Source organism: Camelus ferus, chromosome 8 (assembly GCF_009834535.1).
Source record: "Camelus ferus isolate YT-003-E chromosome 8, BCGSAC_Cfer_1.0, whole genome shotgun sequence".
Taxonomy (NCBI): Eukaryota; Metazoa; Chordata; class Mammalia; order Artiodactyla; family Camelidae; genus Camelus; species Camelus ferus.
In genome coordinates, this window is record NC_045703.1 from 23,503,030 (window position 1) to 23,516,443 (window position 13,414).

The 13,414-nt window shown below is 40.9% G+C and overlaps 1 protein-coding gene across 1 annotated transcript; it reads right to left on the bottom strand.

The window, feature by feature from the left end:
- Window positions 1-355: 355 nt before the first annotated feature.
- On the bottom strand, window positions 356-12,462 carry GJB7 (gap junction protein beta 7). The gene is made up of 2 exons (XM_006178620.3): window positions 12,270-12,462; window positions 356-3,820 (listed from the first exon to the last, which is right to left on the bottom strand). The coding sequence occupies exon 2, from the start codon at window positions 3,791-3,793 to the stop codon at window positions 2,987-2,989; it is 807 nt and encodes a 268-aa protein (XP_006178682.1). The 5' UTR covers window positions 3,794-3,820; window positions 12,270-12,462; the 3' UTR covers window positions 356-2,986.
- Window positions 12,463-13,414: the final 952 nt, after the last annotated feature.

Below are 13,414 nucleotides of genomic sequence, written 5' to 3' on the forward strand. Positions count from 1 at the left end.
TGAAGGAAGATTTGCTTTGTGAGAAAAGACCCAATTGTATATTAAAGAGCTGTTGGCAGGTCTCTCCCAGAACACCCCCCTGGGGTTTTTATCATCAAAATTCAACTGAACACTGACATTTTTGCCTCCACCTGCCCCACCCCCACTTCCCTTCCTCACCAGTCCACAGATCTGTGAAGTACCCTCTCTTTTGTGCTCTGTGCCACATTAACTGTACAAACAAAATGAAATGTAAACTAGGAATAATTTGGCATCAGTATTTAAGGAAATATGCATGCATGTTACATGCATGTGCTGGGGGATGTGAGCTAGAAAAAGACACAGGGCACTTTGGGGGTTTTATTGCTTTATTTTCTTTATTAAAAATTTAAAAACTAAAGTACATGTGAAACAATGAAAAAGGTTTATAAAGAAAATTTTCTCTCTCCCTCTCTTATTGTAACCAGAGTTGACCTCCCTCCACGTCTTTCCTCCTATTTACACAAACATTCTGTACGTACACATGTGTAAAAGTTAGGATGCTTGAAGCCTGAAAAGGAAAGGCTGATACAAAAGAGGAGTCCTACCTCTTTTTTTCTATTCTACGGGGGAAAATGTATGAAGAACATGATTTTATTAGGACTCTTTCAGTTGCAAAACCCAGAAACCCGATTTAAACCAGCTTAAACAAAAATGAGGAATTAATCTTCCATGTAACTTAACTCCAGAAACTAGGGGTGGAGCCATCGTCAGAGACAGCAGGGGTGAAGAGTGCAAACGTCCTCAGGTCTTTGCCTTTCCCGCTCCCCTCTAGTTGTTGCAGTCTGTCTGTCTGAAGAAAACTGGCTCAGTTTCCTTGGGAAGATTGGAACCATAACCACTTGCTGGCCTCGGTATTCTTTGTCTAGGTACCTGAAAAAAATTTCCCTCCAGCTCCAATCAGAAGAAACCCTGTGGCCAGGGACAAAGTCTGTAACCAGTAAGATCTGGAGGGACAGTGCAAGGGAGTCAAAATAACTGAGTCAGGAATGGCTTGAATGAAATTAGGAAGACATTTGTTCAGTGATCTGGGAAGCCTGGTACGGGGAGAACGTGGTTTCAGGAAGACCAACGGTGATTTTTAATTCTGCTTTTCCTAGACCTATGTCCCAAATTATTCCCCTTCCTATCTAAACAACTCCATGCATGGCCCTGGCTCCCATTACCTTTCAGTCTCCCCTCCACGCAAGGATGTAGATATCTAACCAATCTGTTTAGCTTGAGCAGAGCTTGCAGTCCTAACTGATGTGAAGAGGCTGAGGTCCCTAGAAATATTTTGGCAGGAAATTCATCCTCAGTCTGAAAAATTCCCTGGAATCCATTCCAGTTCTGGGCACTAAAACCCTGTTTTCTAGATTCCGTGCCATGATCAGGGCCTTCAAAATCTTAAACCTCTTTAACCACCTATTACTGTAGGAAAAAAAACAAAACATATTCCTGTAAGTCTTCACTGGTTATCTGTGTTTGTGAAGGCTGGCTTTTTCACGTCACATGGTGCAGAGCAGTGGACGTAGTGCGTGAGTCCCGCAGTGATCTGCAATGTAACCGGAGGAAGGGGAAAACCACAAAGTTCACGTCCTCTCTGCTGTCTGGGACACAGTTGCTAAGACAGATTATGACCCCTGTGGGCTGTGTCATGACACAAATCACCTTCATTATGCATGAACTGAAATGAGACATTTTAGGTTAAAGAGGGCAGACCACGGAAGACATGACATAATTGGTTTTAGTTAAAATTACATTTTTATGTGCTGACTTCTCGTTTAAAAAAATCCCAGTGGGGAAGAATGATTTCAGAGCTATCTTTACCAAGCAGGGTTGCAAATCCTATTCTAAAACTGTCAGAACAAGTTTTATTTCACAGAATAATCATGCCCAGTGCACCCAAGTAACACGGTATCAATGACAGCCAAATAATACCTCAGAACCACTTCATTTTCATCCTGAAGAAGTGTGCATATGTTAGAGAATTAAATCCAAGGAGAATGTACCTGTAGTTTTTTTTTTTTCAGTAGGAAAGTAAAAGAAAGCCACAGTCTTCAAATCAAGTGATAATAAACATCTTTTTAAACATTTTTTTGCACCAATATGACAGCACAGTACACATCTTATTATCTATTCTAGAGGGAGATATACTAGTAAATTGTAGTCAAACTATGACAAATAGTACATTATGAATTCCTGCTTATTAAAAAGTCCAGTGACATGGAAATTTACAAAGTATGTCAATGTTCTATGGTTAAAGATAAGTGTTCAGTCATTATCAGGTGGGCATATTCTTTTTCTGGGTCCTTCCCCGCTCCTGCTCCCTCCCTATCAATGTGCTTCCTTCTGTGGGTCCTGCCTTCCCTCGTGACTCTGGAGTGACCCTTTCAGATGTCGGCTAGTTTAGGCTTAAGTGGGTATCTCCCAATAATATTGGTATTTCACTTGGAGACCACTAAACGTTGGATTGCATCCCACTTATATCCAGGGACACCTAGGCTGCAAAGGGTCCTGGGCTCTGTGGTCCCTTCCCCAAGCTGGGCCTTCTCACTGAATGTACTTCTGTGTGCCCTGGTTGGCTGCTCTCCTGCCCTCACCGTAGTCTTTCTCTGCAAAGACTGAGTCGGGCTGAGTGAGTGGAGCCTTGGCTGCCACTTTGGAAAGATTGCCAGCACCTCCATTCTTGCTTACAGGCCACACATTTGTCAGAAGTGTCACTTTTTATATTTTCCAATTGACACATCTAAGCACTTAGAAGAATGCTGTTAGTTCGGTTTCTTCAGACTAACTCGCAATTAACTATCCAGACACGACCCATGTATCCACATAAACCCTATAACCAAACAATGAGACCTCTGTCTAGAATGTACAACTGAGCACATGTTGAAAATTTAAGAAATTCCCCCCTAGTGACATTAAGGCTGACATCTTTTGTTTTCCAGAGTCCTAGGTCTTGCTTAAGAAGGAGGCAGGTTTCCTTTGTTTAACCCTCTTGGGTGTCACAGGGCAGCTTAGTTTCAGCCCCCTGGGGTGCGCTCATGGCTGAGTCTGAATGGTGCTTCTGGAGTAGGGGAGGGGCCCCCATCTCACCACATTTAACATGTCTGAGGTTGTGGCACTCACACACTGGGGACTTAAGTCTTTTGTAGTATTTTTGGAGACAGCACTTAAGAAAACATTTGAGAATCAAAAAGCTCAGTTCAGTGACATTCAACACAATGCACAGGCATGAGGTGACGACCAAGAAGAGGATGAACACTGTCTTCTCCGTGGGTTTGGAGATGAAGCAGTCCACCGTGTTGGGGCACGGCTTCAAATCACACTTCACCAGGTAGGGAACCCTGAAGCCATCATACAGCTTGTAAAATAAAACCAGGAAGCCAATTTCGAAACTAGTCTTAACAATGAGGCTGATGAGATAAGTGTACCACAGGCCCCCATCCATGGTGCCAGGGCTGACATAGAGTTTCTTTCGGTGCCTTTTCTCTCTCCCCTTGCGATAGGCCACATGTAGAACCACCAGCAGCGAAGGCGTGGAGACCATGATCAGTTGTAAGGCCCAAAGTCTGACCTGGGAGATGGGGAAGAAGTAGTCGAAGCACACGTTTTCACAGCCGGGCTGTCTAATGTTGCACTCAAACTCTTTCTGTTCATCTTTCCACACGTGTTCTGCTGCCACCATGTAGACCAGCAAACGGGAGATGAACACAACAGCCAGCCAAATCCGTCCGATCCCTGTGGAGTACTTATTTACCCCACTTAGGAGGTCTCTGAGGAACAACCAGCTCATGACTCAGGTTCGAAAGAAGGCAAGATGCTGCAAAAGAAAGCAGTTTCATCATGATTCCTTTACTCCTATTCCACTGATCATTTCCACTGTCTCACTTGTAGATGATGGCATTATGGAAGATCAACTTGAACTCCTGCATTGTTACAACCCTGGATGTTGAGGGCTTTCTAAGAATTCCATAGGATAATCTCACTTTCATACAAGCAGATGACACCACTGGCCCCTGGGACATGAATGATTCCATGCTCGGTTTAATTTGGAGTTTGGTCGGTCATCCCAAACATGCTGTCCCATTTTCAAATAAATCCTTCTAATCTGTTTCTTCTCTCCAAGAATGGTTGGAGCTCTGTGTCTGATCCAGAAAGAATTAGGTATGAATCCCAAGGTGACTTTGGTACCTTGGGATATCCCTCCCATGCCAGCTTCTTCTTTTTTATGCTTTATTATTGTTTCTGAAGTATAGTTGATTTACAATATTGTGTTAATTTCAGGTGTACAGCAAAGTGATTCAGTTATATTTTTTCAGATTATTTTCTATTATAGGTTATTACAAGACACTGCTTAGTTTCCTGTGCTATACAGTAAATCCTTATTGCTTATCCATTTTATAAATAGTAGTATCTGTTCATCTTATACTCCTAATATATCCCTCCCTCCCTTTCCCCTTTGGTAACCATAAGTTTGTTTTCTATGTCTGTGAGTCTGTTTCTGTTTTGTAAATAAATTCATTTGTATTATTTGTTAGATTCCACATACTGAAGCTGTGGTCTCTACTTAACTTTCTCTAATTTGTCATTGCCCCTCCCCAGTCCTTAAAGGTTACTCCCTGCCCCTCCCTCCTCTTATGTCCTGTATCTCGTACCAGCAGCTGGCCTACAATTTGATAGTGAAAAGTGAGGCTCTCCGCTATGAACTTCCTCGAACTCATGCGCTTTCATCCCTCCCGGTCTGCTGACTTCCATGCCCCACTTACTTTCTTTACCCAGTTTGGAGGGAGAGGATGGTCTCTTCTCGCCTTAAAACAATCGTTCCAGCCCTACATCCCGTTCTTGGTCTACCCATTTTCCCTCTTCTGTACTGTATCTTCACATCCACTGTCCCCTTCCTCTAAGCATATAAATGTGCTTACGTGTTGTCTGTTCTTAGTGGGGGAGATCTTCACAGCTTGTCTTTCTGACAGCCTCTGTCTTTATCCTCTATTTCCATTTCCTCAACTATTATTCATCTATCATCTCACTGAGTCTAGTTTTTCTTCTCAGCACTGCACTTAACTTTTCATGCTAAAGTTAGCACTCTCTCAGCTACCAAGCCTTCTGGACACCACGTCTCATTTAATTGTTCAGTGCCATTTGACACTGCCGCCTGCCCTTGTGTTTTCGAAACTCTTTCAGCCTTGACTTTCCCACTACTCTACTGCTCGTTCTGTAATTCTGATCCAGATTACTGTGTCACCTTAGTTTTCTTTGTCCACCTCTGAACAGCTCTTTTTGTTCGTTTTTGGTGGCAGTTGTGTTGTTCTTTCAGATGAGAAAGCAGACTCTGAAAAATGAAGCCACTTCCCAAGGTCACAAAGTAAAATGCAGGGCAGGGTTCAAGTCCAGTTTCCATTACTCTTAAACAAAGTTTCCCAACAGTGGCACCAGTGACATTTTGGGCTGGACAATGCTCTGTTCCAGCAGCTGTCCTGTCCATTGTAGGATGTTTAGCAGTGTCCCTGGCCCCTACCAGTTGACAGGTGATGTCAGTAGCATCACCTCCCACCCCATTTGTGACAACCGAAAATGTCTCCAGACGTTTCCAAAAGTACACTGGGGAGATGAAACAAAATCTCTCCAGTTGAAAACCACTGTTCTTTACTCTCTACTATGATCAGAAGATGTGGGCTGAGCGCCACGTCTGCCACTAATATACTTGGTGATTTCTTAGGAGAAAACTGTGCCATTTCAAGTCCTGGCTCCTATTACAAAGATGAATTATTTCTTGTTTTCTCCATAGACTCAGCCAAAGGAGTATCATGGAAATGATGATGTGAGGGGAGCCAGGGGGTTAAGAAAATTGGGATATTGTTATAACAGCATTCCTGTCAGAGCACATCACATTGTCTCTTACAGAGGGAACAATATGTAACAAGCCCACATGCTAGAGCCCTGAGGAGACGTATGAAGGTTAAGAGGTGCTTTCAGAGAAAACAAAGACACACGTATATAATGCCCTATTCAGCAGGGAACAAATACTTCAATGTCCTTGGTTTTCAGAACACAAACAAAATTGTATTAAATAAAAAGCATTCTCAAATCCACCTGAAAGGTTAAGTCTCCATGAATTATTAAAACAAAGCCCCAAAGATTAAAAACAGGGAAAGAAGGTATTATGTGTCCCCATGACATGTGTCATTGGGCATTTGTCCATATTACTTAGGAGGGTGTTTACGTAATGTTACAACACATTTAAAAGCACCCTGTGTGACATTTTGGAGAAGGGAGAAGGGCAAGAGATTATCTTTCTGTTTTTCCAAAAAGAAAAATAGTGAGAAAGTGACTAATGTTTGAATAGAATCAGAAGACTGGGGCCATCAAGTGTGTCAGGACGGTGAATTTCATTTGACTGATAAATGTCCATTTTATTTTGAAATTCTCTGCTAATGGAAAGGCAATGGCTTTTCTCAGAAGGGAGGAGTGTTCTAACATTGGTTCATTTGTAACAGAGGTGCTTCAGCTCAGTGAATAAGAGCCTGGGCACAGTGTTGGACTCTGTGGGTTCAAGTCCATAGCAGTACCCACTTCATGGAGCTCAAAAGAGATTGACACGTGGTACGTGCTCAATACACATTATTATTATAATTTTCAATTTTGTCATTAAAAACCTTTTCTTGGTGCTAAAGTGAAGTCTTTCCAATTGCAAGGTAAATTATATATATATATATTATTATTTTATATATATATATATATATATATATATATATATATATATATATATATATATATATTTTTTTTTTTTTTTCCCCTCTAGCTCTGTTCCTGTGAATGTGGATAATATCTTGGAATCTCCTAATAATATCCCTTGAAGCATTTGAAAGCAGTGAAGTCATCAGCTCATCAGCTCAACATTTTTATCTCTTAATAATATAGATTGTCTCCTTATTTATCAAAAGGGTCTTTAATTGATCCCTTTTCTCAAATCACCAAGGAATAAGCCCAATTTTTAAAGACTTTCCTCTTAACAATTTAATGTTCAGGTTACCCTATGACTTTCTCATTTCTCTTAAGAAGTGGCAGTTACCTGCACAGGAATTTAGTTTGGAAAACTCAAATATTTTCAGAAAGTAAAATATTCAGTATTCCCAGTATCAGGAATAATTTCGGAAATCGCAAATTTTCCTTAAACATTTGATCTAAATTAAAAGTGGGAGTGAGAAGAAAGTGCTGGGACAAGCAGATTTCCACGCGCAAAAGAATGATGCTGGATCCATTTCGCAACACCATTTTAAAAATTAACTAAAAATAGATAGATGACCTAAATATAAGAGCTAAAATCATAGAATTCTTGGAAGAACACATAGGGTAAACTTTTATTGGATTTGATAATGGATTCTTAGACATGACACCAAAAGCAAGAGCAAAAAAGGAAAATAAAATAGATAAATTGGACTTCATCAAAATTAAAAACTTTTGTTCATCAAAGGACATTATCAGGAAAGTGAAAAGACAACTTACAAAATGAGGAAAAATATGTTTAAGTCCTATATCTGGTAAGGGTTTAATACTCAGAATATGTAAAGAACTCCTAAAACTCAGCAACAAAAGACAACTCAATTTAAGAAATGGGCAAAAGACTTGAATAGATATTTCTCTGAAGAAGCTATACAGAAGGCCAATCCACACATGAAAAGATGCTCAACATCGATTAGTTATTAGGAAAATGCAAATCAAAACTACAGTGAGATACCATTTCACACTTACTAGGATGAGTATAATTGACATGACAAGGATGTGGATAAGGCAAGGATGTTTGCAAGGATGTGGAGAAATTGGAACCCTTATACAAAACTTGTGGGAATGTAAAATGGTGCAGCCACTGCAGAAAACAGTTTGGCAGTTCCCCAAAAAACTAAACATAGAATTACCATATAACCCAGCAATTCCACTTTTAGAGATATAGAAAAAAAGTTGAAGACAGGGACTCAAAAACACAAAGAATATCGTATGCCAATTATTGCATATGCATTATTCTCAACAGCCACCAAGTGGGAAACAACCCAAGTTACATCAACAGAGGAAAGGATAAACAAAATGTGGTATACACATACAATGGAATAGTATTCAGTCCTATAAAGGAATGAAGTCGTCCTGATATAGGCTACAGCAAGAATGAGCCTTGAAGACATTACAGTAATTGAAATAAATCAGACACAAAAGGACAAATATTGTGTGATTCCACTTACATGAAGTATTTAGAACAGGCAAGTTCATAGAGATACCAGGGACTAGAAGGAAGGGAGAATGGGGATTTATTGCTTAATGGTTACAGAATTTCTGTCTGGGGTTGAAAAAGTTTTGGAACTAGATAGTGGCAATGGTTGCACAATACTGATAATGCAGTTAGTGCCAATGAATTGTACACTTAAAACTTATTAAAATGGGAAATTTTATGTTATATGTATTTTACCACATTGAAAAATTGTCCCCAAAAATGTGGGTAGAAGGAAGTTTATTTGGAATATAAGGGAACGATAGGGCTTCCCTTATAAGCTGAACATTTAAAGAGAGCTATTTATATAGGGAGTAGAAATAGGGATACAAGGAAGCATAACAAAATATCGATAATATTGATAATAATATGTATCAGTGAAAAAAGTTCTTATATGATTTTTAATGATTTCCTGTATTGCCCACATTTTTTACAATAAGAGCCTACAAAATTAAATCTGAAAAAAAAAATAAACCTAATACAGAAACACTGGGAAATCAGAGAGCCACCACTGTTTCATGTGCATATGTTTTTATAACAATTGAAGAAGGCTGTTTCTACAATCAACATTTACAAATCAAGCCAATCAATATACGTCTGGAGGGTTACCATGTGGGAAAATCATGTGGTGAATTCTCTTTGATCTTTCTTGCCTCTACATTACAGGCCAGTGACTCCCCAGATTACCTCCAGTCCAAACCTCTCAGTAAAGATTTCACTCAGAGCTCTGCGTGAAAGAGAGGTGAACAGAAACTGCATAGACCTGCTCAGAGTTTACATAGCTCTCTGCATGGAGAGAACGCTGTAACATGCGGACACCACTCTCTCTTCTGCAACCGAGGATCCTGGATTTTCTGGGACAACCCCTATGGCAAACATGCAAGCTAGTGCCAGAGCTGGTGAAGACGTTTGCAGGTCTTCGGTTCAAACAATGGGTCCCAGTAACCATCTGGAAGGTGCAAGGACAGCTGATGCATCTAGCTTCTCTGCATCTTGGATCAAACGTCTGTTGCAGTCATTTGATTCTCACTACTCCAAATTATCAAGCAACTTTCTGAGTAATCATTTTCTTGCTGAGTTTCCTTAAACTGTTCAAGGAAGTTCTCTTGAGATTCGATACAAGAGTTCCAGTCCCTGGAGAGGTGCTTTATAAATCAGGCTCCCCCAGGCTTGGTAAATGTGGATGAGTCCCTTAGCGCTGACTCAACTCGGGATGAACTAACAATACATCTGGCCTTTGAAACTTTGGGCCTGAGAACCAGAGTGCCTGTCCTTTCCTTGTTGCAGGATGCGCCATTGGCACGCCAGTAACTTGTCCCCACACAGGAGGCTTTTTTTTGGGTAAATTGAAGTATAGTTGATTTACAATGTGTTAATTTCTGGTATATGGCATAGTGATTCATTTATATATATACATATATATTTTCCTTTTCCTATTCTTTTTCATTATAGGCCATTACAAGGTATTGAATATAGTTCCCTGTGCTGTATGGTAAGACCTTGTTGTTTATTTTATGTATAGTAGTTAGTATCTGCAAATCCTGAACTCCCAGTTTATCCCTCCCCACCCTCCTTTACCACCCTGTTAACTATAAGTTTGTTTTCTATGTCTGTGAGTCTGTTTTTGTTTTGTATGTAAGTTCATTTGTCTCCCCCCACCTTTTTTTTTTAGATTCCACATATGAGTGATATCATATGGTATTTTTCTTTCTCTTTCTGGCTTTCTTCACTTAGAATGACAATCTCCAAGTCTATCTATGTTGCAGCAAATGGCATTATTTTATTATTTTTTATGGCTGGGTAGTGTTCTATTGTATAAATATACCACAGCTTCTTTATCCAGTCATCTTTTGATGGACATTTAGGTTGCTTCCATGTCTTGGCTATTGTGAATAACGCTGCCATGAACACTGGGGACATGTATATTTTTGATTTAGAGTTTCCTCTGGGTATGTGCCCAGGAGTGGGATTGCTGGGTCACAGGGTAAGTCTGTTTTCATTTTTTTAAGGAATAGGGGTCTTCACTTCTTGTGTGGTTCAGGCGTCAGCAAACAAGTTCCCTCTGTGTGCTCCAAATGGCCACAAACACTGTCTGAGAAGCCAGGAGCTGGAGACCTGCTCTGTAATTACCAAGAAGTGCTGTTTTGAAACTTGTGTTAATGGGACAATGGATTTCCAATGCCCCACAGACCACCAGTGACAAGCCCTGAAAAAGCCATTAGTCTCCACCCCAGCTCCTTTCACGTCTCAGTGATAACAGCACCTGTGCTCAGGTAGCGCTGGACCACTTTAGAAACATCTCACAGCATCTCACTAGACCCTCACCCCATCCTCTGCCATAGGCACCGGGTGTGGTATGACCCTCAATGCGGTGATGAAGAAATTGAAACTCAGAGAGGGAAGCGGCTTGCCCATGACTCCTAATAATCAGCAGAAAATCCCGCAGAAGGACTGTCCTGCAGGACTGGTGTCCATCTGCCCCTGGGCCTGATCTCTGCCCTACTTGCACACAAATCATCACAAATTATCTTTAACCCCTAAAGAAAAGTTTTCTCTCTCTCTTTTCACCGCTAACACTAGTGAAGTCTTTAACCCCTTGTTCGAATATAAGGCACTTTCATTTTTAGAGAGAGCCTATTTGGAAAATCCCAAAAGCAGAGAATTTCTCAAACCAGGATCTGTGGCCTCTGAGGGTCTGTTGTTAGATTCTCAGGAGTCTTTGAGAAGTTGGTGTGTGTGTTTGTGTGTGTGTTTTTCTGATCTTTAAACAAATAAAAGCAAGGCTGGATGACAAGGGCTGCCCTGAGACTTAGTGCTCGTATTTACCAGAGTTTGGCAAACTACATAGCCTTCAGGCCAAATCCAGTCCACCAGATGTTTTGTAAATAAAGTTTTTTGGGACACAGCCGTGCCCAGTCATTGACTATTGTCTATGGCTGCTTTCACCCCAAAATGGCAGAGTTAAGTAGTTGTAACAGAGACACAACAGCTCTCAAAGCCTAAAATATTTTCTATCAGGCCTTTTGCAGAAAATGTTGTTGACCTCTGATATTTACATCATGTTTAAAATCACCTTGGAACCAAGTTGCAGAACTTCAATCAGCTAGGCCTACGAGTGCCCACAGACCATGGGTTGTGCTCAAGAGAAAGCCCTGTGAAGCCACGGGGAGGGCAGCATGAACTAGGCTGCGAGTGGCCAGACCGAAGACCAAGGCTGGAAGAAGCAGCCTGGACCAGCCCTGGTGTGGCAGGCGGGCCCATCACCTGAGCTCTGCAGTCAGAATCTCATTCTCTCAATGAGGAGCAATTTCATTTCAGCAAAGTGACCTCTTTTGTCCACTAAACTTTACTGAATTTTCATTTAATTTATTGGTTTTGTGACTTTTGGTTTTCCTTTTATACATTTAATTGCATAAAAGCCAGAAGTCTAAGGATTAGCCTGTAGATGTAAAATTATTTTAGATCTAATTTTATATTTTACATTGAAAACATGGATGGTCAGTACTGAAGGTCGATGCGCAGTGCTGAGTAGAGCAGTGCCCACCCAGGCTGACGTGTGTACCTACACACCACTGGCCTGGTATTTCAGTTTCCTGTATGAATAAAGAGTGGCGTTTTCAGAGGATTCTCTCTTAGGCACAGTGCAAAGATTGTCCTCAGGCCACACAGAAAGGGCCACTGAAAGGTCCTGACCTGTACCCCCATCACCTCACTTACATCAGCCCACACCCTGTCCTCGGGCCAGGCTCCTGACCTGGCCATGGCCTCCCAAAGCCCTCGTCACTCCCACATTCCAAATGGAGAACTTTTCAGAGCGGCAGCTCATCCAGAAAGGGCACCTGTGATGGGGCACAAAACTGCACAGCAGTATGTCTAGGTTTGTAATAATTAGGACACCTTCTCTGACAGAAGCTTCTTGGAAAGAGGTAATGACTCCCCAATAGCAAAAAATGGCCTTCCCCCGTTAAAGAAACAGATGCGACCGTAAGCGAACGAAAGCTTAACTTACCTCTTGACCCAGACGTGGAGATTAAGAAGAGAGCCAGTCTGTTGCTCAGGCGATTAAAAAAGTCATGAGTTGATTATATTGTTTCCCTGGGAGGGAACTAGTGCTTTAAGCTGAGGAGAATGGAGTCGAGTGGTTTCCAAGGTAGTGTAAGCCAAACAGGTGTAACCTGATCATTTGTTTTGGCTCATAATGTTGATGAGAATTCTTGTGTCCCCACTGTTTACAATATACATTCAAAGAGAACAGAAACTAGGGAAATGAATTCAAAGCCATTCATGTACCCAGAGTTCATTGAACATCCCTTTTCATAAAACTTTGTCATCCTCCATACAGAGAACCTGGGACAATGAGAGAGAGCGTTTCATCTCTTTAATGATTTCCCAAGGTTATTTATCAAAAGCCATCTAGGGGATTAAAAAAAATAGTAGACAAAAGGACAATTTGAGACAATCTATCTTTAATAAGCTTATTTTAATTTCAGGTGTCCTACTCTTAGAAATTCAGTAAGGAAAAGGCATAGTAAAAATCACTTTTCTAAACTCAGAAAGCGTGGATAACAGACATTTTCTATGTATGTAACAAACGGATGAGAGAGAGAGAAAGAGAAAGGACTATCTTTTTATTGCACCATTTCCAGGCATGAGTTCAGCTGAAATTAAAGACATGTAGAAGGGAAAATGAAGTCCCTTCTCTCTTGGAAGAAGAGCTCAGCAACAGGATTTTACCGTTGGCAATGACAGTGGATGTCATGAAATGTAATGCCTTCATTTTAGAGTTGAGAAAACAGAACCACAGAGAGGGACCTGCCTCAGGTCCCAGAGCCAGTACAGAAAGTGTGGAAACCAAGTGCCAGACTCCCTCACTGTGACAGCCACCCCCTGCTCTCACAGACCGCGTGGATTTCCCTTCTCTCTTACTGCTCTTAACGCATAGAACCTTTAAAATGACTCCATATATTCATATATTTAATCCAAAATTCACAGAAGAGTGCAGTTTATTTCTGAAAAAGCAGCAATCCACATTATTAATTATATTAAAGCTTTTCCACACCCAGCAAAGCAAATCTTGTTTGGTTTGGTTTGGTTTGGTTTTTACAGAGATCTCAGGATCCCATAATAGTGGCCCAATCTCCAAAGAATTACTCT